Genomic DNA, 27612 nt, shown 5'->3' with positions numbered 1-27612 from the left:
AAGCGTAACCTCGAATGCTACGGAAACCGCATGTGACTTCCAGAATCAGGTGACGGTGGAAGCCAGTGCGTCGGCTCCTCCAGCAGGAACGCGCATGCGCTGTGCGTAAGATCCGGGCTCGGGGCAGGATGACTGCTAATTTCCAAGATGGCGGCGGAGGGAGGAGGGAAGGAGATGAACGAAATTAAAACTCAGTTCACCACTCGGGAAGGCGTCTATAAACTCCTCACTCACTCCGAATACAGCCGCCCCAACAGGGTGCCTTTCAACTCCCAGGGCTCCAACCCGGTCAAAGTCTCCTTCGTCAACGTCAACGACCAGTCCGGCAACGGCGACAGAATCTGTTTCAATGTGGGCCGGGAGCTATACTTTTATATCTACAAAGGCGTCAGAAAGGTAAACGGGACCCAACATTCTTCAAGCCCGGGGTAAACTACTGCAAAAACTGAGTTTAAAGCCAAGAAACAGTGTTGTCTAGTTTTGCTTCGTTGTGACTGACGCAGCTCATAGGTGGCGAGCTAGCCCAGCCAGCCACCCTTAGTTTAGTTGTGCGTCCCTTGTGGAAATGTTGTGGTATGCACAACTGCCAGTGAAAGGGCCTTAGTTCACCTGCTTCTGTGGACTTAAACCCTCCCATTGACCACGGAAACCCGCAAGTTCTACATAAATATGCGCGTGAGCCCTTTCGCTTGCGTGACCGTGGCTCGGCTGCGATTGACCGTACTGGACGTGACTCGCAGCGTGGTGGTCACGCAGTTAGTGACATATTTCTCCGGCTCGGTTTTGGCCGCTTAGGGCTGTGGTGACCCGCCAGATAAGACGCTGTTGATCGTGTTGACGCTCGTGTTTTTGTTCCTCTGTAGCCAGCTGTCTGTGTGCGTGAGATCGAGGTTTCAAAATGCACACACTGAACACAGCATGGTGGGCTGTTTCATGACCTGACAGCGTATTACACGATCATCACGGAACTGCACGCAACTTTCTCACCCTTGAGAGTTTTACTGGTATAGCTTGTTATGTGCCTCGTTCGCCGTGAGTGCCAATGATCTTTGTACTCGAATGAATGAGTAGCTAGCTCGCTGACTTAGCTCGCCGAAAAGAGGCCGGAGTTGGGTAGTGTGGAGTTATCTTGACAAGCCGATAGACCTTGAGCAAAAGCAGTGTCAGTATTGACGACAAAGCACAGAAATAAAGACGGTTATTGACACTTAAACCTTGAACAACATCTAAGGTGTTTAATGCAAGAGGAACAGGTGTGTGTAAGAGCTGTGTTTACACCATTGAGCTAATTGAAGGTGGTATTCGTGGATGAACTCGGGACCATAGCAGACGTTTATGCGAACTGGTCAAATACGTTTCTATCTAGTTAGGTAGGAGCTTTGCTATTCAAGGATCCTTGGAAGAAATAAGCATACAGACTAAGATTATAACAGTAAAAGCCATTATTTCAACCACAAATCCTTGTGTAAAGCCACATTCTGTGAAAGTAAAATGTTAGAAAATGAAATTACTGATGTGCCAGTACTGACGTGTGTCGTATCAGCAAAGTGATAGACTAATTTTCAGTTGTCTTCCATTCATATTGAATGTAGGTGGTTGTAGAACTGTAGTGTCTGATTTCCAGAATGTATCTAGCATTTGTAGCATGCTGCCTACTGCCCTGGTATGATATGCCCTGGCCCTGAGGGGTTGTGGAAACTTGCCCTTTTCAAGTCTTCTACTCACATACCGTGACAGCTTCCTGTCAGCTTCTGTCTTAAGATACAGCGAGGTGGTGGGGGGTGACCACATTCTGACTCCTGTTTGTCACATGGGGAGTGAATGCTGGCACAAGATAAACCCAATCGCTGTCACTCGGATGCCAGGTGCTTTGCATGGAACATTTACAGTAACTAGCTGTAGTTAAAAAAGTGGATTATTCAGTTGATGGTTGCCTTGTGCTTGTGCAGAGTGTCTGTTCTGCTGTTGTGGAAACTTTGCGCCTTGCAAAGATGCCATACATATTGCGTCGGCCATTTGTTAGTGTCTTACTGACTCCCCATTCATGTGCTGAAGTCTGACGTATTTGTGAAGTTGCATGTCATGCAGTATCGTCACCTTCCAGCTGTGCTTTCCCAAGATCTGCTTTTACATTCAGCCATTTAGCAGACAGTCTTATTCAGAATGACTTACAAAGTGCATTGCTTTGTGCATAAGAAATAACTGTGATACTGTACTGCTGGCAGTCTAAAGACCATTCAAAGAACAGTTTAAACAGTGTTATTGTATGACCCAGTGGAGTGATCCACATACTGTCATAGACATGTTTTAGTGAAGGTGACGACATGAAATGAGCCAAATGTGGTGTAACAACAATCAATAAGTGTACCGGTACCGAACAGCCTGTGGTGCTGAGGATGTCCGTACTGGGTGAGAAGGGAGTTTGGGCTCATAGAGCCTCAGCTTCTCAGGTAATCGCAGGTGGTGGATTTGCAAATGGAACAGGCCTCCCTTGACTCACAGCTCTAGCTGATTTCGCCCGTGTGTGTCTAAGTGACAGGTTGGAAAAGCATGGAATAGGGTGAGACTGATACCAGGTACTCTGTTTTATGTCCAAATATTTGGTTGCTGTGGGCGGCTGTGGTATTCTCTTTTTCTGTATTCTTGTCTAGGTTCTTGTCTAGGAGGTTCTGATTGCTGTCTCCATTGTTATGCTAGCTATGCATGCTGTTTTAGACCATGCCACTAGCCCCTTCAAGCATTTTTCAGAAATTCAGAGCTTCAGCAACTGCAGGAAACAGCTCTTAGTGATGTGAGGCATACAGAGAAGAATATCTCATAATATGTAAAATATCAGTGGTGATGCTTTTTTCATATGTGTCAGTGCTGTAGAGACACTGAATAGAGTTTTCTTAGCTGAAGTGAAATGCAAAACAAACCCACACTTTTTTGGTTCTTTTTGCTCTTCTAAAGCATTGCAGCTACTTTCAGAAAGCAGCTGAATCAGGGATTCACCATACGCAGCCCTTATTTTCACCCAGCCAACGTGTGAAGAAGGAGAAACTGATCTGGGGTCAGTGATTCAGGGTCAAAGGCAATTTTCACCATCTGAAATGATCTCTCGTGCACTTTGATGTGCTCCGTGCCTCATGTGAGGGCTGAGGTTGTGTTCATACTAAATATGGGCTTGAAAAAAGAGACCATATTACAGAAAAAATATATTCACAATGTGCTGCTGAGTGGCTAATGTTATACCATGGATTTTATTTGTATATGTTTAGTCTTCAGAGTCAGTCCCGGCTGTCCCTCCCTGAAGAGTCAGTCATCACTTACACTGTGAAACCTGTAGTGTCATTAGAGGGATATTTTTTCTCTGTGTGAATCACGCATGCACCTCGTTGCTCAGGGAGACATGTTCAGTAGTTTAGGCTCTGCATTCAGACTGTTACAGACCCTGCGCTATCTATCAGCTTACTTTCAGGCCCAATCACAGTCTCTTTTGTAAGTTGTAAGACCAGCAGATGAATCAGATGTTTGACCACTTGGTTGAATCTAAAATGTTTTTTAAAGAATTCAGTATCGATTTTGGAAGAGAGGGTCATTTGTTGTTCTGTCAGATGTGAGTGTTGAGGTGGTCGGCTCATTCCTCCCTTCCGCAAAGTGCCTTCAGCGTGTACTTTTTCCAGAGTCAAACTTTAATATGAATCAGATTCAAATCATGCCCCTTAGCGCAGCTCTGTGCACCGGAGTTGTCCCGAAGTTTTGACAGTTTGGTCGCAGTTGTCCCTGGCGAAACTGTCAACTGAAGTATACAGGTCACCCAGTCGTTTCTGTCTGGCTCCTGAGGGGGCACACTGCCGCTGATCCCTGACAGGGGAGTGAGAGGCAGAATTTCTCCAGAGAGGTCCAGCTTGAGCTAGAACGCCTGCCCCTGTTGCCCCCACCCCTCGCAGCCGCCAGCTTTTGTAAAAGATTGAGGACTGTATATCTTGGATGAAAGGGTTTCGTCATCTCCAGTCTCCTCTCATTGGTCATCTTTAGTGTGTGATCATTGACCTTCTCTCTCTCTTTCTTGCTCTCTCTCTCTCTCTCTCTCTCTCTCTCTCTCTCTCTCTCTCTCTCTCACATGCCCTGTGCGCACACATGTGGCCTTTGCATATTTCAGGAAGGGTGAAACCTGAGGGCTATTTTGCATGAATTGGAAAATTCAGAGGAGATCCAGGCAGTCTTTCTTTCAGGACGGCATTGCAAATTTGTCCCTTGTTTGCTAATGACTTAAGGAACGGGCCATGTTAGTTTCACCTTGAGAGATCTCTGTTGGTGAAAAAAGTAGGTTAAATGTTGTTGTTGAAAGATGGCAATTGAGGTTTGTTCTAGAGCATTGGTTTCTGGGGGAATTAAAAAGTTGCTTTTGGGAACATTTTTCATATTACGATTCTAACATCTGCCTGAACAGGTGAGAGTGTATGGGTGCTCAAAGAAGATTGATTGCAGGGGAAAATAATAATAATATTTTGTCTATTTTCAAGGTTAACATCTCATGTATGAATATCAGTGAACATTACTTTAGTTGTAATACTGCATAAATGTGGTGTAAGTTGAGGTGTAACTGAAGTTTGATTGGAAAATTTACAAAGAGTGTGTGTACAAAGCTTTATCAGCAGTATGACCATGTTCATGTTCCACAGAAGTTGTTTTATGATGAAAAGATATAGCCTGCAGAGCCTATAGCTTGGCTACTGTTTTTCATGGGAAGATTTTGTCTGTAATGAAGCATTGAAGAAGCAGTTCTTGTAGTGTTAGAGGGCCAGAGATGTATGAATTAAGGTGAATTAAACTCAGATTTTAGATCAACAGGTCTTCAGTCTTGTTGTTCAGATTAGATTGAAAAGTTGGATCCAAATCCAGGACTTGGGGGGGCTCTACATTGAGTACGTTGAGACATTTACACGTCAGGTATTCAAAAAAAATTTTTGACGAGTAAATTAAGTTAAAAGTATTGATAACATAATGGGATTTTTCTAGTGTTTTTGACAATTTTTCAGCTAGACAGTATAAAAAACATAAGTTGGCCTTATGAGTGTCTCAGTGCTTGAACCATATGGCCAGCGTTTGAAACTGGCCATTTCATTTGCCAAAGATCACCGGTAGCCGACAACAGCAGGAAAAATTGACTTTTTTCCACATGGGGATGGGGAGGGGTAGGTGAAGGTTAGTGTGTCACTTGTGATTCACTTGGGCGTCTGCAGGTTACCCAGAATCGGGGGGATGTGTCTGCCTCCTGATGCATTGTGGGACTTGTAGTGTGCAAAGTACTTGCTTTGCGTTTGTATCAGGATTGCACGTGCCTAGCCCCATGCTCCCATTTGGCTACAGTTGTTGTTGTTGTGGTAGACGGGGGAAGGGGGGGGGGGGCCTTGATGTTGAAATGGTGTTTGTGAATAGTTGGGTAGAAAAGAAGGAAGAATAATAATGAATAAAAAAAAGCACTTGGGGAGGTCACCTAATGTTTAGAGTGTCAGGACAAACACCGCTAAAAATATTGTTTCTCTTTAGTTGTTCTGAGATCCTGGAAAATCTGTTGGCTTTCGAGCATACGCGCAGATCAGATCTCAGTATTGGAAACAGAAGTCATGAGTTTTTCCTCTCCTTGTCTGTAATGAAATTCATGATTCTTGGGATCTTGTTTGTTTCCTCCTGTCTCTGAGTGACACTGGCTGTGTCTATGGGGCCGGGGCAGCATATGAATCTGCACTTCCTGTCTCCCTCAGAGTCTGGCACAGCCACAGGAAGTCTGCGTTCTTGGAGGAACTGTTTTGAGGGCTGGAGAGGTTTGGATTAGCTACAGTATCCCAAATGGGACTCCATGAGAGGTCATGCTGGCAGGTGTGAGATCCTCAGAAATGCGAAAAAAAACACCCTCTTCAAATGAACAGAGATTTCTGCTCAATGCAGTACCAATAGTGGTACAGAGCAGAAAAACTTGTGTGGTCGTCAGTTGAGTTTGTTCTCAGAATTCAGTGTTTGACCTCCTTGTTTTTAAGAAAGCTTTGTGTTTTTCTGAAGAAGGGCCAGTGCTCCTGCACACTACTTGAAACACGCCCCACCTGTGCTACATGATCAGAGCTCAGCTCGTGAGGAGTGTGTCTGTTCCTCTGCAGAAAGAGGCTTTGAGCTGTGAGAGAAGCAGATCTGTTGTTGTAGGAAAAGCTTTTCTTTGCACTCATCCCCGGGGGTTTGTCTTAGCCCCGACACCACTTATTCATGCGTTGGTCTGACTGTGTCAGCAGCAGAAGTGATCCTTGTCCATCTTGCATGGGCAGCCAGCAGTTGAGGCACTTTGAGCCTCGACGGAGATGCAGCTTTTAGCTGTTTTTCCCACTGTGCTTTGCAGCGCCCCGTCTCTCCTGTCCATGGCAATACCTTTAAGTCACATGCCACATAATGCAAATGTGAGCGCAAATCAAAAGCGTCCACAGCCACAGCTAAACACTGATGCACCATACAATCCTGGAGCTAAGGGCAGACCCCAAGTGGTGTAGTGAATGGTCAGTGGGCCCAGTTAAGCGTAATGGTCACTGTGGTGCATCTTTACTTTACACACTGTTGACAGTAGGCCGAAATGGGTCCTCTTCTCTTTAGCCTTTTGGACTAACCAGTCTAAATGTTTTTAAAGAATAAGAGCATGTGGACATGCTAAGCAGATAAACAAGTATGCAGGCTGTCCAGGAGGGTAATGCCAGCGGCTGAGAAAATGCACTTGCCGCTTTGCCAGACGACCTTGGGAACTGATCGCTCTCGACCTTCTGCCAGCCCGGCGGGTATATTTGAGATGATGGACAAACCTCGCTGTCGTTATCTCGGCTGCAATTGTTCCCAAGTAGCAGCGGGATGGGTTCTCTGTTCATGTCGTATGCTTTTTTTTTTTTTTTTTTTTTTTTTATGAGGACAACCAGTCACGACAGCACCTCGGCCTGCATCAGCCCCTCTACCGGTCCCAACGGCCTCCTCGCCAAATGCAGCACCCTTCCAGCAGTCACATCAGACTCACCAGTCACCGGGGGCACATCTGCAGGTCCACTGACCCCACTTACAGCAGCTTAATGCTCACTGCAGTTTTCACAGGTTTTCCAAATCGGAGGTGCTTGTGGTTAGGGCTCACCGCTGATGGGATCAGAGCAGGTCTGGTGATAAGATCACCAGCTTCCGCCTGCATCCTAGCCCCACCCCAAACAGTCACGAACCTTTGTTCGGAATTTCAAAACCCTTCTCCTCTTGGTCTTATTGCTTTTCAGCCGTGTCTGTGTGAGGCTGAATGGGGTAGAGGTGTGAAATCGGCAAACCGCTACGATGACAGGACTGCTGTTGCACTTTCAGTGCCGACAGCACCTGTACGGTCTCCTGTGATCTGCCAGTGTTCGCCTCGTCACACTGGCGTTCTGATGTCTGACAGCATAGTGACTGAACGTTCAGAGAGTGCAGCTGTGACTGCGTAACGCTGCTCATTAAGCCTTCCAAATGTGTCATACCCACCGAGTCCCATCCACTTATACAGGCCTGGATAAGGTGGTGTCAGGGTGGTAGAAGCTCAGTCTTCTGCATTGCATAGGTTGCAAAGTCAGCCAGCAGCCACAACAGCACAACACACAAACATGCTACATCCACTGCCGCCACCACCACGGCCACCTGCAAAGTGCATGCAAAACAAGGCACCAAATCCCATCCTGTGAAAACCTGACAAATTAACCTGCACGTGTGACAGCGTACTCAACATGGTGGCTGCCGTCACATGGCTTCAAGGTCCCTGTGACTGTGACTCCAGTGCGGTAGTTTGGCAGCCAGGTTTCCAGCTGGGTGTCGCTCTGACATGCTTCACATCAGCTGTACAGCTGATTGAGTCTGCCACTCCCTTTCAGTATGTGATGGTAGTGTAGCTTAGGGCAGTTATTACAGTTCAGCGGTGGAGTGTGAGCGCTGTCCTCTTGGCACTTTTAGCTCCTTTGATTTTTTTTTTTTTTTAATGGAGGTGCTTTTCAAGCGATCATCGTCCATTGCTGGGATGTAGGGCTTGGGTTCACCGTTATTCATGAGATCAATGAATCCCCTCCCCTCAACTGTGCTAGCAGGCAGCACGCCCTCGGTGACCATGCTGTGTACCCTCTCTGTCATTCTTCCTGAGAGTTGGGCAACACAGCATACTGTTGCGCCCGGCACAGAAGACGCAAGGCTTCTCTCAGAGTCATCCTCTAAAGAGGTGGCTGGGTGTTTCTTCTTCAAATGGCTGTGCAAACAGATCATGCCGCTACTGCATTTAAGCACAGTATCACTTAACTTCCATTTCAAGGTGTTGCTGTTCATTTTTGTGAAATAATTCCACACTGTTTTGCATTGTTTGCCTTTCACCTTTGATTAGCAACACGTGGGCTTGGCTCGTATCGGTCATGTGACCTGTAGGTCAGAGACAGGTTGACACTCCATGCTCTTGCACATAGCGCCCTCTTCTGCTCAGGGGAGGTAATGTGTTTTTTTTTGCATTCTTAAAGATGTGTTTTTAATGTCAGTCAGCATTAGGCCTACTGTGTGTTAAATCGTTAAGCATAACGGTTTATAAATTTTAAGGTAAATCGCTATGAAATGGGAGTATGGCCCCAGGCTGCTTTTTTGTGTAAATTAGGTATGAGAATGAAGCTTCTGTGTAAATAAGTAGTGAGTGGTGTTGGTTTATTCACCCATCTTGAGGTTCAGAATTCTATGTAGATCTTCTGAGGGGAAAATCTTCTCCTTCTCCTCTTCCCGTGTGCTCATCCACAAATCATCACTTCACTAAGAACCGTCACATTCACAGCTATGAAGCTGGATTGGTAATCATATCAGAGCAGTGATGCTGGATTGGTAGTGAGCAGGTAATCATATCAGAGCAGTGATGCTGGATTGGTAGTGAGCAGGTGATCACATCCAGAGAAGTGATGCTGGATTGGTAGTGAGCAGGTAATCATATCAGAGCAGTGATGCTGGGCTGGTGGTGAGCAGGTAATCATATCAGAGCAGTGATGCTGGATTGGTTGTGAGCAGTGTATGTTAGACGGACAGTTCCAGACAAAGAGCTGAATGCTGTAGTTCAGCTGATATTTCTACCAGCCTTATCTGCCCATTACTGTCCAATTTGCACAGGTGAGTCGTAATGTTCTGTTAAGGCCTTTGTTTCCATGGCAGAACTCACTGATCACCTGTTATGTCCTTTAAAGGAGATGCTGCTAAAATCTCAAACTGGACTTTCTTTCTTGTAAAAAGTCTTTTCTTTACATAAACAAGCACTGAATAATTTATCACTGGACCATCTCGGCATCTCTCCGGTAAGAGTATGTCAGTCAGTGAAGACTTACTGTGTTCATTTAAACTCATCACTTCATACTGAGTTAGTGCAAGGCAAGGCAACACTGACATCCTCCAGATGTAGCCATAGTGTAACATGGTGCTGCGTTTTCAATAACCACAAGAAAAGAGAGGAAACTGTTTTTTTCACAGGGACAGAGCTGCTTTTGCACTTGTGAATAACATTTATAAATAAAGGCGCAGCTGACATTTAGAACGTCATGCTCTCATTGCTGCAGTGCAAACACAAACTCCACCAGAGTGCTCGGCTGCTTAAAGGGCACCGAGGGCTGTTCACTGAGAAACAATCATGCTTTAACCCGGTGTCATTGTGAGGCGTGTATCTAACTCCATCTTAAACTCAGCCTGAAGCTGTTTGGGGGAAAAAAGTATTTATGAATGAACCCAAGGGAAATGGCTTTGCTGAGGGTACAAAGTGCATAGCAAGTCAAGGCCAATGAGGCTAATTCACTGCTTCAGTGTTTGCTTGTGGTAAAAGTATTAGTTTTTAGTATGCAGAATATGCTAAGATATGTAAAAAGTATCCATGAAAAATGTTCAACTTGCAGACATGGATTTCAATGGAGGTATTAAGTGTGACGTTCAACTCCAGTATAAAAGCAGTGTATTCTCTCTCTAACTTTGAAAATTGAAGCAATTTTTTTCTTGAAATGACCCTCCACCACACAGTTGAAAGGAATGGAAAATGTACTGTAACAATTGAAAGTGCGCTTGATGAAAATGATCAGCATCAAGGACGAAGAACATCAGAGTTATGTTGGATCAAACTGTACAAGAAACTGATTGTTAGTGAGATCTTGCTGAGTTTTTACTATGACTTTGCTGCTGCGTAGACTGAAATCAAGGCTTTAAACTGAAAGATGAAATATGGATTACTCTCCACACTGAAAAGACATTTAGACACTGGTATTCAACACTGACAGCATCCCATTAATGAGACCTGTTGTAACTGCACCATGTGGGCTTGTGATGAAAACTATCAAACATCCCGTATGTTTGCAAATAAGACATTGTCTTTTGTTGTTTTATTGGATTAGGTTGTACAAAAGCAAACATTCATTCTGTGATATTTTAGAAGGATTCTGAAAGTAAGGGGGTTTATTCATAAGGACGTGAACAACAGCCCTTTTATATTCCGAACTGTTCCCTGTGTCTCAGAAATGACACTCGTCTGATTTGGATGTGAGGAAAAGGCTCCAATCTGAGGCTTGTGTCTCCAGGAGGGTTATTTAGGGGATTTGCTCTGTCTGTCTCCCCCTTCACCTCTTTGACATTCTCCACGACCTGCAGAGTCTCCTTGTTTTTACCCTTTTAGTAGGACGCTCTTGTGAGAAGGGGAGGGAGACTGTGCTAATGTGTGCTGAGCCTCACCCTGACTTTCCCCTGGGACTGAGCAGAGAGCTTGAACCCTCCCCACCTGCTCTACAGCCATGCCTGTTGACTGTAACCAGGCTCTTCCACGAGCATCATCAGGCCTACGTGACCCACTTAACAAAGCCATGACGCATGACCCTTGTCGGGGGGGGGGGGGGGGGGGGGGACCTGATCTAAAGTCTCCGCTGAGCAATAATGCAGAGATCACATCTGAGCTGGTGGAGTGCGGCTCATTGATTACCTGGCTCGCAAGAGTGCTCGCTCCATTTGGGGAGCATATGTCGGCTCACATGTGTCTGTGTCCTGGGCGAATGGCGGTCATTACTATAAATTAGATGCCCATGCTGCCGCTGCCACCGTCGTTTGCAAACACCAGGGGAATGCAGTATGTTAAACCATCAGGCTGGAGAGATTAAGGCGCAGCTGTACGGGCATGCAGAACCACGAGATGGGCACTGAGAAGTGTCACGGCAGATACCACAGGTCACTGCTTGGTTTCAATTACTCCACTTTTTGCAATGGTTATCTCTGTATCCGTGGTGACAGCACTCTCTTCCTCAGGAATTAGTTAGCCAGGAGACCGTGCTGCCGTTGAGATGAATGTAGGTGTATTACATCGAGGTGGAAATTATAGAGCTGTTGGATAGCTTTCCTGTCAGACAAAGTGTGTTCAGTCAGGTGGGTGGTAGATTTGAAAGGCGTTGAGTTAAAGCATTCTCCTTGCTTACCTGCCCTGTGTCAGTTGTGCCTCCTTCAGACAGGCTCACATATGTCTGGTGACAGCCCTATGCTTGACTGAGATAAGAATGTGTGGACCGCCCATAGTGATGGCAAGGGTGTGCATTGCTTACCGTCCACTTGTTCATTACATAATGAGAAATGATTACTGCACGATGATTGAGCAGGTTGACTAACTGGCAGTTTTGATTACTCAACCTTTATGTGTCTATTATCTTGGTTCAGAGCATCGTTGCCACCAGAGTTGTTGAGACCAGGTGCGTACAAATAGGGGAGGTGAAACGGGGCAGTGGGATTTGGTCATGTAGAGCCCCTTTCACATACAGTGGTGTGAAAAAGTATTTGCTGCCTCATAGTTGTTGAGATGTATGTCTGGAAAGGGTTACAAAGCCATTTCTAAGGTTCCTGGACCACAGTGCGAGCCATTATCGTCAAATGGAAAAGACTTGGAGTAGTGTTGAATATTCCCAGCAGTGGCCGACCTGCCAAAATTTCGCCAAGAGCACAGCAAGACCTCATCCAGGATGTCTCAAAAGATCCCAGGAAAAACTTCCAAAGACTTGCAGGTCTCTCTAGCATAAGCTAAAGGCCTTGTTCATGATTCAACAATTAGAAAGAGACTATGCAAAAATGGGCTTCTTGGAAGCCACTGCTCACCAAGAAAAACATAAAAGCTTGTCTCACCCTTGTTAAAAAGCATGTGGGTGATCCCCAAGAATTTTGGGATGAGGATGTTTTGCTGCCTCAGGACCTGCACGACTTGCTGTCATTGAAGGAAGCATGAATTTACCAGACAATTCTTAAGGAGAATGTCCGACCATCTGTGCGTGAGCTGAAGCTAAAGTGTAATTGGGTGATGCAGCAGGACAATGATCCACAACACAGAAGCAAGTCCATGTCTTAATGGCTGAAAAGAAGCCAAATTAAAGTTTTAAAGTGGACTAGTCAGTCTTTACTTGAATAGAGATAATGTGGCAGGGTCTGAACTGTGCTTGAAGACCTACCAGTCAAGCAGTTCTGCAAAGAAGAGTAGGCCAGGAGTGGGCCTACTTTTCACAGGGGTGATATGGGTGTACAATAAGGAACAAATGTAATGAGCAAAATAAACATTAAAATACTGTTTTATGTTTACTTAGGTTCCCTTTGTGCAATGTCAGATTTTGTTTGAAGATCTGAAACCATTCAGTGCTCCAAATAGGCAATAATAGAGGATATCAAGAAGGGACAAATAATTTTTCATGCCACTTTACTCACAGTAGCAGTCAAATGTTCATCCATTTGCTTTTAGGATGTGGATACTGGGGCCAGTGTGAGATCAGGTGCATTTGATTACTAACTCTCTATCGAAGAGATGGATTTGAAATTGAGCTCTGTAGCAAACAACCACTCCGCAGACCTCAGGGTAGGTGTCCAGTTTACTTTGTGGTTTCCAGTAAATCTCTGGAAAAGGACAATGGAGCCCCTTTAGCAAAACACCGCCACGGTTCCAGCATCTCCAACTCACATTAAACAAGTTGCTCTCATTCAAAATGTGCTGCTCAAGATGAAAGTTCGGTGTGAAGTGAACTGTCGGGTTCAGAAGTGCAGGCCTCCTCAGAAGGTGTTTACCAGTAGAGTGGGGATTATTGCAGCAGGAAGCACTCGGTATTGATCCCTGTGACAGGCAGAGACAGAGGGGGGCTTAGAGTTGTCATTATTCCCGAGGTGTCTGAACCGCTCCGCAACAATGGAACATAACCACGCTCGTACAGTGCGGAGCGCGGGGATGGTCCTGTGGAAAGGCCTGCAGGAAGATTAATCTCCAGTTTTTAAGTTCAGCAGTGCTGAATGAGCTTTAACTGACAGCAAGCCATAGTGAAAGACACATTTATTAATCCGATCTGGGATTTAGTTGCTCAGATTTTCACTCCTCCGCTTCACTGCCTAGTGGGAGTACATTCAAGGAGGAATCCCGTAAGAGGCACACTGTTTAACCGCTGACAATCGCCATTCTGCCAGCCCAGGGGGGGTGCGGGGGTGGGGGGGTGCGGTTGGGGCATGTAAACATAATTCAGAGTTTACTCTGAGAGACCGTGGAGACGTGGCTCAGGGCACAGCTCCCCCTTCGATCAACTTGGGCATTGCCTGATGCTAATGTTATAAATCCTGTCATTCTACTGAACCCCTCGGTTGCTGTTGGAGCAGAGCATCTCTTATCCCCACCTGTACACCTAGCTGAATTGATGTTTTGATGTCTGTTAAGCTAATGCCCCATTTTAATTTTTGGCTCAGTTAACAGGTTAAAACCGATAGCCCGCTTGTGTCTTATAATTGCGTTTTCAGAAGCGGCCTGCTGCTATTGAACCTTTAAAGATCTGTCTTTTCTTAATTATTTTTGGTTTTTCAGTCTGGTTTTTCTGAAATTTGGGACTGGCTACGGCAAGTATTTTACTGAAAATTTCCTGCATGCACCTGTTAGTGTAGTGTATGTAACGCAGCTCTTTATACAGAGCTGATTTTTTGGAACCTTGTTCCGGAGCCGCTTGTTGTACGGTGTGATTGTTTCACTGCGACTGCTGCAAGACGGATGCAGTCCTGTGACAAACTTACAAGCAGCCAGTTCCTGTTTTTTGCACTGCAAGTCACCCGGCACACTACAGTGGAAGTGGCTGGTCATTGGAGGATAGGTGCTGCAGCTGACGTCATCCAGGCGAGTCGTGGGCGCCTGGCAAAACGCAGGGAGGGTGGTCGAATCTGCCTGAGCGGTGAGAGGAGAAACCCCTGCTGACATACACACACCCCTATCCTGGGCGGAACCAATCGAGCTCATCACAGGCTCCCAGTCATCTGTGGCTGGGTTTGAACCTGTGCTATATAGCTCAACTTTAGGTTTTTTTCCCTCTGGTATAAACACTCCAAGTCATTTAAAAAACATTCTCATTTATTTAAGAAACATTCCAGAGTAAGCTTCTGTCTTCAGTAAGCTTCAGCAGTGCCTCTGGCAGTAGCTAGACAAACACAGTCATGAAAATGTCAACAGTGCATTTCAGCGGTCTGTTGACGCAGTCACAGTGTGATTCATTGTAACATTTCAGTCTGGCTAGCTAGCTGGCTGCCGTGGATCTCTTCTTTGAGCTGAACATTAAGTGGGCAGGTGCCAGTTTTCTGTTTGTCAGTCTCTGAATTGTGCTAGGTTATTTACAAATATGAGAAAAGCATGCTCAGATTTTTCACCATTGAAAAACCAGAAGAGAAATGTAACCTCATCTCTGAAAACATATGAAAAGTATTTAGTATTTATCCCGTCTTTTCAAGACTGAATGCCGCCTTTGAAATTCTTTAAGTGTGGAATGTTTTTATGTCATTATGCATAAGCTGAGACCTCCACTTCACCTTCTCTGATCCTCTGTTGATACCTGCTAACTTCTTCTGTGGTGGCTGTTTCGGGCAGTTAGCAGATGAGGCCATAGTCGCACTTGCTATCTGCTGGCAACAATACGCTACTGCAGCACCAGATTTTGTGTTCTATTTGGACAAACGTGATTACACCATGTTGGTCCTTGGTAAAAAGAAAGATGCATAAAAGTGATCGGCTAATGCATTGGCTCAAATACTAATAAAAATAATGTTGCAGCTCTTATTACCTGATAGGGCCCTAGGGTTATTATTTTGTCTATAAGGCTATAAGTATAACCTCCCAAAGTCCTTTAAATGACATACACTATATGGCCAAAAGTATTTGGCCACACCTGTTTTTCAGGGTTTGGGCTAGGCCCCTTATCTCCAGTGAAGGGCAATCTTAATGCTTCAGCATACCAAGACATTTTGGACAATGCTATGCTTCCAACTTTGTGGCAACAGTTTGGGGAAAGCCCTTTTCTATTCCAACATGACTGTGCCCCAGTGCACAAAGCAAGGACTATAAAGACATGGTTTGATGAGTTCGGTGTGGAAGAACTTGACTGGCCCGCACAGAGCCCTGACCTCAACCCCATCGAGCACCTTTGGGATGAACTGGAACAGAGATTGCGAGCCAGGCCTTCTCCTCCAACATCAGTGCCTGACCTCATAAATGCTCTACAGAATGAATGGGCACAAATTCCCACAGAAACACTCCATCTTGTGGAAAGCCTTCCAAGAAGAGTGGAAGCTGTTATAGCTGCAAAAGGGGGACCAACTCCATATTAAAGTATATATATTTGAACACAATGGCATTACGATGTAATGGTCAATGGACGTCCGAATACTTTTGTCCATATAGTGTATTTTCCTCCCCTTCCCTTCTCAAGTCCCTGGTCAGAGTGTTGCTCTCCAGATACTCAGTCATAAGCCTCAAACCCAGGCTGCCACCATGCCCCTGACCTTCCCCACTGAGAAGAGACCACGGCAGCACCACACCCAGATTCTCCAGAGTTTGTGGTTGAGTAAAACGTACGTCTCCTTATAAGTCACCCTGCCATTCTTTTTTTATCTGTAAAAGTGTGGCAGAATTACTGTATTGCATATATTAGCACCCCCCTTCTTCTTCTGATACCTTTTTCTAATCGACATAGAGGGCCATATTTTACCATGGTGCAGAAGACCAGGTGCTCATAACGTACCAGTGGCAACTCTGCAGTCGGGCTCTGTGCTCATGCTGTGGGCAGATAGCTGTTGCCAGGGGAAGTACAAGTGTTGCCAGGAGAAGTGTTGCACTGGCATGGAGTATCGCTATAGTTCTGGAGGCCTGTAACGGCGACACGTCATCCCACCCCTTCCAGGTCACAGTGGCGTCGCCCGCCACGGTCGCGCACAGGCGATGATCATATGGGCACGGACGCGACCTCCAAACACATTAGCAGAACAGAGCCGCTCCGGAAAATACCAGATGGTAGATTAAAAGCTGCCCGCAGAAACGCAGTAAGGCATTTCTCTGGCTCCGTACAGCAGGGTGTCATCGCAGTGGCTAAGAAGGGGAGCGGATGTCGGGCCTTTGTTACAGAACGCGTCTGTCTCTCAGACTGTTTTCCCAGAGTTTAATGCGCTCTCCATGAGCAACAGGAAAACGGCAGTTCCAAAACAGGTGGGGAAAAGCAGTTTGGAGAAGCATGTTATTTATCATTTGAAAATGTAATGCTATCCTTATTAGACGGTAACCCCCCAGCTCCTAAGCCCTGTGGGGCTTTGAGCGCACAGAGACCCCATAGAGACAGGGTTGCTGTTCTCCTGTGATGTCACAGGTGCTATGTTTCCATGATGCCTCGAAGCCTAGCCCTCTGTGATGTCATAGGCACCGTTTCTCTGTTTGCTGTGGAGCCTGGGGACATCTGTGTCACTGTAAACAAGGGTTGGTGGGTGGAGGGGGCCGGACAAGGGGGTGGTTCTCAACTGGTTTTTCTGGATTTCCTGTATGGTCACCGTCACAGAGTCCTTGAAGGCGTGCATTAAGATGTAATGGAAACATGAAGTGGTGGTGGAGGTGTGGGGGAACCCAGCAAGGTGTCAGCTGTTAATATTAAGACTTAAAGCCCATCAAAGGGAGTGTGAACAGTCATGGGTCATTGTGTTTTGTCCACTCCTCCAGCCTTTCCTTCCTTTCTCTGCATTTGGCAGTGATGTAGAATTTCTGTTTGGTCAAATGGTGTGGTGTTTTTATGCTGGTATTGAAGGCCATTTATACACCGTGATGGTTTTTTCCTTGAATGGGTTCTGACTGATCTTGGGGCCATTTTTGATGTTTGTTCATACTGAGCTCCCCGTTCTGATTGCAAGGTCAGTCACAATTTTCATCAGCTGCCACAGAGGACTGGAACTGGCAACCCCTGCTGCACTGTCACAAACACAGCTGATTGGCTTAGCTTGTGGTGCAGCCCTGTTAAAAGCATCCATGCTGTGTTACTGTGAAAGGTTCTTGTTGTATTGTGTATCAGACGGCCAGGCTTGGCGAGTGGCAAGACATGGAATTAAGTGTTTAAAATTTTCTGGAATTACAAATGTTCGTCTGACATGAATCTTATCTGTGTGTCTGTCTGTGTGTCCATGTGGATTGTGTATCTGTGTGTACACATGTATATGTGTGTGTGTGTCTGCATGTGTGTGACTCTGTCTGCCTGTGTGTGTGTGTGTGTGTCTGTATGTGTGTGTCTTCCAGGCTGCTGACCTTAGCAAGCCTATTGATAAGAGGATATACAAGGGAACACAGCCCACCTGCCATGACTTTAACCACCTTACGGCCACGGCGGAGAGCGTGTCTCTGCTGGTGGGCTTCTCCGCCGGTCAGGTGCAGCTCATCGACCCCATCAAGAAGGAGACCAGCAAGCTCTTCAATGAAGAGGTACCCCTCTGAAGCTCACTTGCTTTAGTCACACCTTGTCTCTCCGCTTAGCATTAGCATTAGCGGTTTTGACATGACCGTGAGTTGCGTTTTTAAAACCTATATCCTGGGGAAAAGCCCTACTTTATATTAAGGCTGATAGAGCATCTCATTTCAGTGGAAGTAAATCAAATTTTCTAAAATAGACCCAGTATTTAAAATGGATCCCAGGGAAAGTGTTTAGGTGGACGCACCAAGTGTACACCAGCTCACTACAGGAAGTAGACCCTTTCTGTTGGTTTAATGATCACATAAAACTACTATAGACACTTTTTAAGTCCTGTCACAGGGGATATAATTGTTTAATAAGATATAAAGCCGGTATGTAATTTTCTGCATAGGTTATGCAGTTACTGTCATTGTAGTGATGGGGATATGCTGAAGTGATTTGGTTTGTATGGCAGGGCATTGGGAAGAGACTCATCTACCACATGCCACAGAATATGAATGGGTGGTAAAGAAGAGCTGATACCAGCTCTTTAGGAAATGACTCATAGTGTGGTTGTGGTTTGACAGGCCAATGAATCACTGTCATGACTCTAGGGAAATCCCTCTCAGATAGGGATCTGTATAAAACGGTTACATCCGATAGGGAGGTCTGGTAGACAGGGGATTCCGATCTTCAGCAGGGTGGATGATCCACACACTGGAAACGCGTAGCGACACGGCCCTCGCCCCTTGCCCCATGCCCCTTGCCCCACTGAGAGCTGCCTGCAATTTGGAGTGTCAGGTTATACAGAGGTCGCGATGTGCATTTTAATTGAGGCTTTGAGTGAATCCCCCTGCGTTAGGTTCTCGCAAGCAGCACAGAGTACTGAAGCAGGCAACAACGGTGGAAAAGCACCCAGTGACACTGTCACTTACATTGACTCTAATCTGTCTGGTGACAGTTCCATTAAAAATGCAATTAACCGAGGCTTTACGTGCTTAACACGTGTTTTTCTTTTTTTTCTCATTTTGTCCCACTTTCCCCTCAGAGGCTAATAGACAAGTCGCGGGTGACCTGCGTGAAGTGGGTGCCAGGCTCGGAAAGCCTCTTCCTGGTGGCGCACTCCAGCGGGAGCATGTACCTGTACAACGTGGAGCATGCGTGCGGAACCGCAGCGCCGCACTACCAGCTGCTGAAGCAGGGCGAGGGCTACGCTGTGCACACCTGCAAGAGCAAGTCGGCCCGCAACCCCCTGCTCAAATGGACGGTGGGCGAGGGCGCGCTCAACGAGTTCGCCTTCTCGCCCGACGGCAAGTTTCTGGCGTGCGTGAGCCAGGACGGCTTCCTGCGGGTGTTTAACTTCGATGCTGTGGAGTTGCACGGCACCATGAAGAGCTACTTCGGCGGGCTGCTGTGTGTCTGCTGGAGCCCCGACGGTCGCTATATCGTGGCGGGCGGCGAGGACGACCTGGTGACCGTCTGGTCTTTCTCGGACTGCCGGGTGATTGCGCGGGGCCACGGGCACAAGTCATGGGTGAGCGTGGTGGCGTTTGACCACTACACGACCAGTGTGGAGGAGAGCGACCCCTTAGAATTTAGCGGCAGCGACGAGGACTTCCAGGACCAAATCCACTTCGGCCGCGAGCGGGCCAACAGCACGCAGTCACGGCTCTCCAAGCGCAACTCCACGGACAGCCGGCCGGTCAGCGTCACGTACCGCTTCGGCTCAGTGGGGCAGGACACGCAGCTGTGCCTGTGGGACCTGACGGAGGACATCCTGTTCCCCCACCTCCCGCTGTCCCGAACGAGGACACACACCAACGTCATGAATGCCACCACCAGCCCCCCCACCGGGGGTAGTGGCGTCACGGCAAGCAGCAACAACCCCGGCGCCAACGGCAACCCGGCCACCGCTCCTGGTAACTCCCTCTTGACGTCGCTCCCACGCTCCAACAGCCTGCCGCATGCGGCGCCTGCCACCACCACGCCGGCCACACCTGCCCCCACCCCCACCCCCACCCCTACCCCCACCACCACCACCGCCAACAGCAAAGCCAGCATCATGGACAGCGCTATCGCCTCGGGCGTCAGCAAGTTCGCCACGCTCTCGCTGCATGACCGCAAGGAGCGGCACCACGACAAGGACCACAAGCGCAACCATAGCATGGGCCACATCAGCAGCAAGAGCAGCGACAAGCTCAACCTGCTGGCCAAAGGCCGCTCCGACCCCGCCCGGACCCTGGGTACGGCGCTGTGCCCGCGCATGGAGGACGTGCCCTTGCTAGAGCCGCTCATTTGCAAAAAGATTGCGCACGAGAGACTCACCGTGCTCATCTTCCTGGAGGACTGCCTCGTCACAGCCTGCCAGGAGGGCTTTGTTTGCACATGGGCAAGGCCCGGCAAAGTGGTAAGTGTTCAGCCTCAGGAAACGCAGAGCACCGCCCTTTGGGGTGGCGGCTTTTGGCCAGCGCGCGTTTTCTCCGTGTGACACGGCCGGCCGCCCTGCCACTTTGAGGAGTGCACACAACAGTAAGTGTAGGCAGCAGTTTGAAACCCCCCCCCCCCCTCAGTCATGGGGGTTTGCCTTCACACGACATGTTATTAAGCTCTAAGAGCCTGCAGCATTACTGATGCTGTTCCTCTTAACCCTCTTTACCACATTCAGTTTCCAAAATCAAACCCAGGGAGCACAGAGCTGCCCCATTGTGGTTGCTTTTGGTAACAGGCAGAGGAGCGTGTGTGTGTGTGTGTGTGTGCGTGCGTGTGTGCGTGCGTGCGCGCTGGGGTTTTGCTGTGCCAGGAGACCCCTGTTGCTGCCGTGTGCTGGGGTGAGGCAGCACAGAACAACACCACACCCACACACACACAGAGGGGTTGGGTAGTGAGGGAGAGAGGTGGTGTAAGGACAGCGGGCCCTGTATACAAACCTTGACTGTGCATGGACCACCCCCTAATTCTACATGCTAGTGCAGGAGAACGGATCTGTATCCACCTGAGTTATGAGTAACACTCCCAGACCAGCAAGCGCATACAACACCATTCAGCATCACCATAATTTAACTTGTGCTAATCTGAAAGTAAGACAACATAGAAAGTGTAGAAAGTCAAATGCATACAATACCATAAATCACCTACCAATAAATTGCATAATATACCACAACTCACTAGCAATAGTACAAGTAGATAAGAATTCTAGAGAGGGGTGTGGCCTGTTACCCACTTGTATTTTACATTTTACATTCACACTGGTGAGAAACACCCACTCTATGCTGGCTGCCGGTGTGGATCACTGGCTGCTTTCAATCGTGTGCACACTTTACAGTTTATGGAGGGTCACTGTTCTCTGCAGACACGAGCGAGGCTGGCCGTTTTTTCCCCAGAAAGGTCCCCAACACAGCTCTCCTTGTTCTCCTTTGCAGGGTTTATTGTCCTCCCAAAACCAAGCCAACTCTCCCAGCGGGACTGTAGTATAGCCACCGTGTTTCAGCTGCTAAGAAAAGCCCTGGTCACAGAGACGCAATGACATCGCCAGAGCCCAGCTCCACTCGGCACGCGCACCGCAAAGCCCTTTCTTTTTCCTTTTTGTTCCCTCATTCTGTTTTTCTTTTTTCCCTCCCCAAAAACACGCCCCCAGCGCAGGTAGAGCCCTTCAGAGGCATAGAGGAAGGGTGAGGAGTGATTGTGGAAGACTGCTGAAATTGTCAAGACAGTTTTGTCTTTAATGTGAAGGCGGGGGAGGAGGGGAGGGGGGGTTTCGGAATGGGGGGCGGGGCGGGGTGGGGTGGGGGGGGGTCTTGGGATGGTGGTTAGGGTTTTTTATATTTGTTTTCCCATCACCCTAGACCCCCCCCCCCCCACACTCCCACTCACCGCCCCCCCCCTTCCCCAATGTGCCCCCATCTTCTCAAGCCTGAGCGGGAAGTCGGCACCCTCCCCCTCTTGTGTTTTCCTGTCTCAGAATGCAGTACGGGCCAGTCGGGCCACTGGTGCGGCGAGATGGAAGCCCAAACCCTCTGCTTCGGTAGGAAGAGGAAAAAAAAAAAAAAAAAAAAACTTTTTTTTTTAGGTTGAACCTTTTTTATTTAAATTAGAATTCACAGCTGAGTATTTTGCACTGATCTTTATTTTTTCCTTTTTGTTGTTGCTGTTCTTTTCATTTTATAAGTATGATGGAACAAAAAAAGGGTGAGACGTTCGAAGACGGCCTGGATGCACTTGGGTTAATGGCAAGTCACGTTCTCCTGGCTTGAAATTTTGAATCTGAGAGCTGGATGCTGCAATCATAGTTTTTTTAAAGGAGAAGAGAAAAATTGTTTGCACTTAATAGTTTGCTAGAACAGAATGGCTTTACAATATTTTGAGTGAGCAAGGACTCCAGACAGCTATAAGGTGGATAAAATATTAAAGAATTAAAACCTTTGTATCTATTGAACATTTATTTTAATATTGTTTCAGATTAAAATGGACTCTGTATAATATGTATAAATATTGTAATTCAGTGATTGATGGGGCAAAAATGATCATTACACTAGTGGAAGTTCACCTTCATTAAAGAAAAATAGTGATATTTCTAATGCAGACAAATATATACATATTAATAATATTAAAACAAATCTTGAATATGCAGGTTTTTGTTTTCGTTTTGTTTTTTTTTTTTCTTTCTGTTGTATAAAAGAGATCATTCAGATGTATTTTCTTAAATGTTGGTATAGGAGACATCTTTGTATCAAACGCTCTTATCTCCAAGATGAAGCTGAATTGCTTACTTATTGTTACGGATTCACACAATTGTAAGGAGGCCCGGCAGAGCGAGGCAGGTGAACTCAGCAATTATATGAAGCTCAGGAAGTCTACGGCAGACTACAAAAAAAAAAAAAAACATTACAAGATTTAATAAAGATTTTGCTTAACATCAGCAACGCTATTCTATGTAACGTTAAGTAGCAGCCACTAGGAACAGCTAGGTTCGAGGTTCGATGGTAGGACCTTTTCCATATGACACTATTAAAGCAGTTTTAATGTACCTGCTGATTTGTGACTGCCAGTCTTTGTTCACAGCGGTGTGGGTCAGAGGGTTTGGCCCCTGTGCTGGAGGGGCCGAGGAAGGCAGAGGGGCTGTGTCTGCTGTCGTGTTTCATGGCTTCTCCTTCACTGAAAACGTCCACTGTGGTCTACAGGAACTACAGGAGGTGACCTTTTGGAAGTTGACTGTGGTCACAGCTGACGAAGGGAGTGGATCTGTGGTCTTTATCAGATTGCAGAACCCATTCAGATGTTCCCTTGCTCGCAGATACTGAAGCACTGCCACCGTTCCCAGCAACTGGCGGATGAGCGCCTCCCAAAGCAGGTGCTGGTCTGTGTTACAAATGGGGAAGATACGCACACACACACACACTCTCGCACACCCTTACTCACCCTTCTTACGGTGTCAAAGGTGACGTGCTGAGATGAGTCTGTCATTATTCTGAGAACAATGCTCTGATGTGGCCTAATGGGCATCATAGTGTCCGAAGTGTTTTCAGCCAGTCCCTTTAAGCAGTTGATCCTGCTTTAGATGAATCTTAGCCTGTGTTCCAAATCCAGTACTTGAATACTAGCAAGTATGTAAAAATGTACTGAAGGTTGTGGTCACATATTAAGGGTTCAAAAAGGACAATTGCGCATTAAAGTTCCCTGGTTGTGGTCTCATGTACATGGAAGAACCAAAAAAGGAAGTATGCCCAAAAGCGTGCTTGATCCATACTTTTCATTCTGAGAAGCCATAGCGATTCAAATCTACCCTTTCAAATTCAGGTGAAGAAGACTGCTGCAGTGGAGAAATGGATATACAGGTGTTACTTGTTTTCCTGACATACTTATGGAAATATTACTAGAAATAATTATGACCTCTTAGTGAATATACACATATAAGGTCAAAGGTCATGACAGGTGGTACCAAAGTATGTTTGGAATCCCTGGGTTCCCCTATCATGGGTACCACCACCACAGCATCCTCCTTCCCAGCAGTGCATCATGACCCTCCAGTGACCCCTGGGGACCCGCCCTGTTGCTCTACCAGAAGTGAAGACTGAAAAATAACAGGCTCTCCTTTGCATGCAAAACCGGCAACTCTCTGAGCTCCTTCACAAACGGTGTCAAAATAGATGGAGTCCATTGCTATGGTCTTTCATGTGACCCCTCATCTCTGTGAAAGGTTTTGCATGGATGGGCTTGGCATAAGCTTTTCACGACTGCATTTATCCCCCAGCGTCTGCCCACCTGTGCCAGTGTTGCATAGTCCTGAACACTCAACACACATTCCCACTCCTTCCTTAAACAGAGAGGAATATGAATTACTTATTTGTGTGCAGCTCCTTTGCAACTTTTTCTCAAATTGTGTGCACGGATGGCCAAACTCCACCACCCCCACTGAGAAAGTGGCCTCCTCCCCCTCTGTCCTGACCTGCAGTTAGGAGGGTATTAACACGAGGGGTACGCCTCCTTTGGCTTTCACACAACATTTTAAAGGTCGATGAAGGAAAGTTGAATTAAGAAGAGGAGAAATTGCCTGAGAAGCGATGATTCACTCCATTAGCCTTCTGTCTGTCTTTAGCTGCTGAGTCACTGTCCCCATGTAATGCTACCAGCGCTAATGGCTGGGAAACGGGGTGACATGGAAATGATGAAATGCAACTGGCAGCAACACTTGAGACTTCCGTTTTTAACTCCACCCGATGCCTGCTGGGGTTCTACTTTGCATTGTGCGAAGGTTCCAGTAATTTATTGTAAGTGGTTACTGAGTTATTGAAGCATGACGCTTAAATGGTTACTGTGTTGCATGTGGTTGCAAATGGTGACATGGCTAAGTTAAAACCAGCCCTGATACTGAATAACTGGGTCCCCCAGAGTGATGTTGGAGTGCAGTGATTTAAAGTTATGGCATTTCAGCTGTTGAAAGTGAATCTTCTGGTGTCCAGTGGTTTGTACAACCCTGTGTTGTATGGGTGAACAGCTGGGTCCTTGAAAAAGACTGAGAGTCACAGACAATGGCGTGTGTGTGTGTGTTTTTTTGTTTAAACCTTTAAAAGAAATGAGTGCTGCATTTAATGTCTGCTGAACAGAGCAACCACACATGGTGTTTACTTTGACAGGAGTTCAACTTGGAGTAAGTAGAGCTAAAGCTTGATAAAAGTTGAGCTGATCCAGTCTGAGTAATCATGTCAGCACGGTCAATAAAGCACAGCACTCAGGTACAAATTGTTGAATCCTGGTATGCGGGAATCATGCACCAGATAAAAAGAAAAAATGAGTGCTTGCTAGGGGACTGCTGATGGCAGTGGAATTTGAAGAGTCATTGGTTTCTGCCATCTGAAACACTTTCTGGTTCTGCTTTTCTCCCATGCTTTGTGTGGTTTTTCTTTGGCCATCAAAAGAACAAGATGGGTGCAGATTCATTTTGAGCTGTGTATTGCAAGCTTTTTTGGGATTTACGGCTTCGCAAATTTCATGAGCCGCAGAGAGAGGGAAGTACGGTAATCAGTAAGGGCAGACCAGCTGCAGATGGAAGCAAACCGCTTGCCCTTATTTCATAACCATTGTGACCATTCCCTTTCACTCGATTACATCTAATTCAGTCAGCTTACCTTTGTGAACTTTGCATTAAAAAAAAACATGGTCAAGCATGGACTGCAACATCTGTTCTCTTCACACTAAACAATCTTTATGATGAAGGTGTAATGACATTAGGCGGAGGAACAGACAGCTGACAAGTGATCCTTACTTAAATTGGCACAGTCCTTAATGAGGACAGTCACCCTGCCACCTGCTCACGGGTCCCCACCAGTGTTGGCCCACAGTGGCTGATATTGCTACTTCACACCAAGCCAAAGGAATGACCCAGGCCAAAGAGAAAGAATCCCTGTAAGTCCTTGGTTTGAAAGCAGTAAAATGCATGGAATGGACCCCGCTATTGGACTGCTTGTTCTTTCAGTTTATTTCTTTCAGTTATGGGGTCAAGGGATTACCACAATCAGCATTGATCATTTAAGTGTATGAAATTGGCAATTCTTTAACACAGAGCAATCCCACAGGATGTATATATAGTGTGTATACAGAATGTGTTTGTTAGCCTTATCTGTTGCTATAATCATAATCTGTTATGAAGTGCTTGTTGGGTATCCTGCATCAGGTTGGTGTCCTTTTTTGACTTCCTGCTCCATTGGCATGTTTCCCTGGCCTTGTCTTTCACTGGAGACCAAACAACTAATACTAACATCTCATCAAGCCTCAGGAGAGCGAAAGCAATCCCTCAACAATTTGTAATTTTCAATAGTTTATGCACAGCCTGGGTGCAGTGTATGTGTTCACTTTCTCTAAGAGTCAGATCCTTTGCTGCAGTTCAGCTGGCATCACCTTCGCCTTTGTGACTGGGGACATTGACTCCATTCATAACAGCAGGGGATATATAGCACAGCACACGTACTAGACATCCTCACATCACCTCAAAGTCTAGTAGGCTGTGTCAGTTGTTCCAATTAATGTGACAGTGACTTCACATACAGGTTAAAGTTTCAGTTTAGATCACTTTATCAACCATTTATGTAAGAGCAGTGCAGCGTAGTGGTAAGGAGCAGGACTTGTAACCAAAAGGTTGTCAGTTGGATTCCCCACTGGGGCACTGCTGCTGTACCCCCAGTTGCCTTAGTATATATACAGCTGTATAGCATGGGTAACATGAAGAAACTGTAGCCTATGTAAGTTGCTCTGGATGAGAGGGTCTGCTAAATGGCAAAAATGTAAATGTAATGTAAAAGCTTTGCTGATGATTCAGCCAATTTTTTTGGTGTTTTTGTTAGAGAAGCCTTTCTGAGCCATATGAGGGTGCTGTTTGGCCAGTTTCTCCATCACTGGTTTATGAACATAAATACAGACTGAACGGTGTGGTGTCCTCTTCAGAACTCATTTTCACTTTTGGGAAAGGTCTTGAGGGCTGAGTGACCTGGTTCATTTGATGTGATATTTGAGTTTGTTTCAGAGATGATGTTTTTCTTACTTCATTCTGAAGTCACCCATTTGCTTTTTGCAGCTAAGTGTATCTATGGCTGAGGTAACACTTAGGTGAACCATGTCAGTCTGAACATAGCTGATATGTGCCTTTTGAAGATATCTACAACTCTTAGCAAATCTGGTAAATACATCTGTCTTTTTTCCAGAAGCAAAACTGCTCTGTGTTACCCCCCCTGTGTGCTTAAATTCTATGTGTAATGCCCCCCTGTGGACTGGCTGACCAGCAGCAGCCAGAATCTACCTGGGGGAAAAGGAGGCCTTGTGTTAGGCCAGCAGAGTGGGGGTGGGAGCCAGTGCACTGCAGCTAATAGAGCTCTCACTGAGACGGCAGTGGAAAATATGTCATAATCATCCTTTCCCTCATTCCCTGGGAGCCAGCTACAAAACTGATGATTTACCTGTTTTTTCCCCATTTTGTCTCATCCATAATGTGATAAGGATGACACAGCGGTTTGAGGTAATGATGTAAACAGCTGGGTTCAGAGGGATGGAACCAGGTGCACATGGTACTTCTATAGGGCCTCTGTTCAGCTCAGTACAGCATATTCTCTGCACTCTGGGTCTTCATTTTTTAAAAGCTGCATTCAATCGAGCAGGACCAATTTGATGGTAAGTGCACCTCTACACTCAGGGGTGGGAGTAGGCTACAAATAAAATGCCTCTGAACAGGTTAGACTGACTTGCCTTTATGTTTCAGGCATATCAACATGCAGTTTATTTATTTATTATTTATTTGTTCACTTTTAATTGACTCCAGGCTTCCCTGAGAAAATACCTAAGATCAGCTTTCCCATCTCCAGTGTTAACCCTCAACCCTCAGATT

The 27612-nt window shown here is 46.4% G+C and overlaps 1 protein-coding gene across 1 annotated transcript; it reads left to right on the top strand.

Moving 5' to 3' along the window:
- The first annotated feature begins 123 nt into the window (after positions 1-123).
- Positions 124-21383, top strand: LOC118792638 (WD repeat-containing protein 20-like). Its single transcript, XM_036550529.1, has 4 exons — positions 124-396; positions 17594-17776; positions 18793-20151; positions 21164-21383. Exons 1-4 carry the CDS (start codon positions 148-150, stop codon positions 21215-21217), a joined length of 1845 nt encoding a protein of 614 aa, XP_036406422.1. The 5' UTR covers positions 124-147; the 3' UTR covers positions 21218-21383.
- Positions 21384-27612: the final 6229 nt, after the last annotated feature.

The sequence above is a fragment of the Megalops cyprinoides genome, chromosome 17, assembly GCF_013368585.1.
Source record: "Megalops cyprinoides isolate fMegCyp1 chromosome 17, fMegCyp1.pri, whole genome shotgun sequence".
Lineage (NCBI taxonomy): Eukaryota > Metazoa > Chordata > Actinopteri > Elopiformes > Megalopidae > Megalops > Megalops cyprinoides.
This window is presented reverse-complemented; position numbering and strand designations above follow the sequence as displayed.

What these genes read in the sequence shown, in the direction of transcription:
- LOC118792638 (XM_036550529.1), top strand. Translation starts at nt 148, where the DNA reads ATGGCGGCGGAGGGAGGAGGGAAGGAGATGAACGAAATTAAAACTCAG. An exon ending in TCTACAAAGGCGTCAGAAAG is followed by an intron (nt 397 to 17,593) that starts GTAAACGGGACC and finishes TGTGTCTTCCAG; the next exon opens with GCTGCTGACCTTAGCAAGCC. An exon ending in GGGCAAGGCCCGGCAAAGTG is followed by an intron (nt 20,152 to 21,163) that starts GTAAGTGTTCAG and finishes TCTCCTTTGCAG; the next exon opens with GGTTTATTGTCCTCCCAAAA.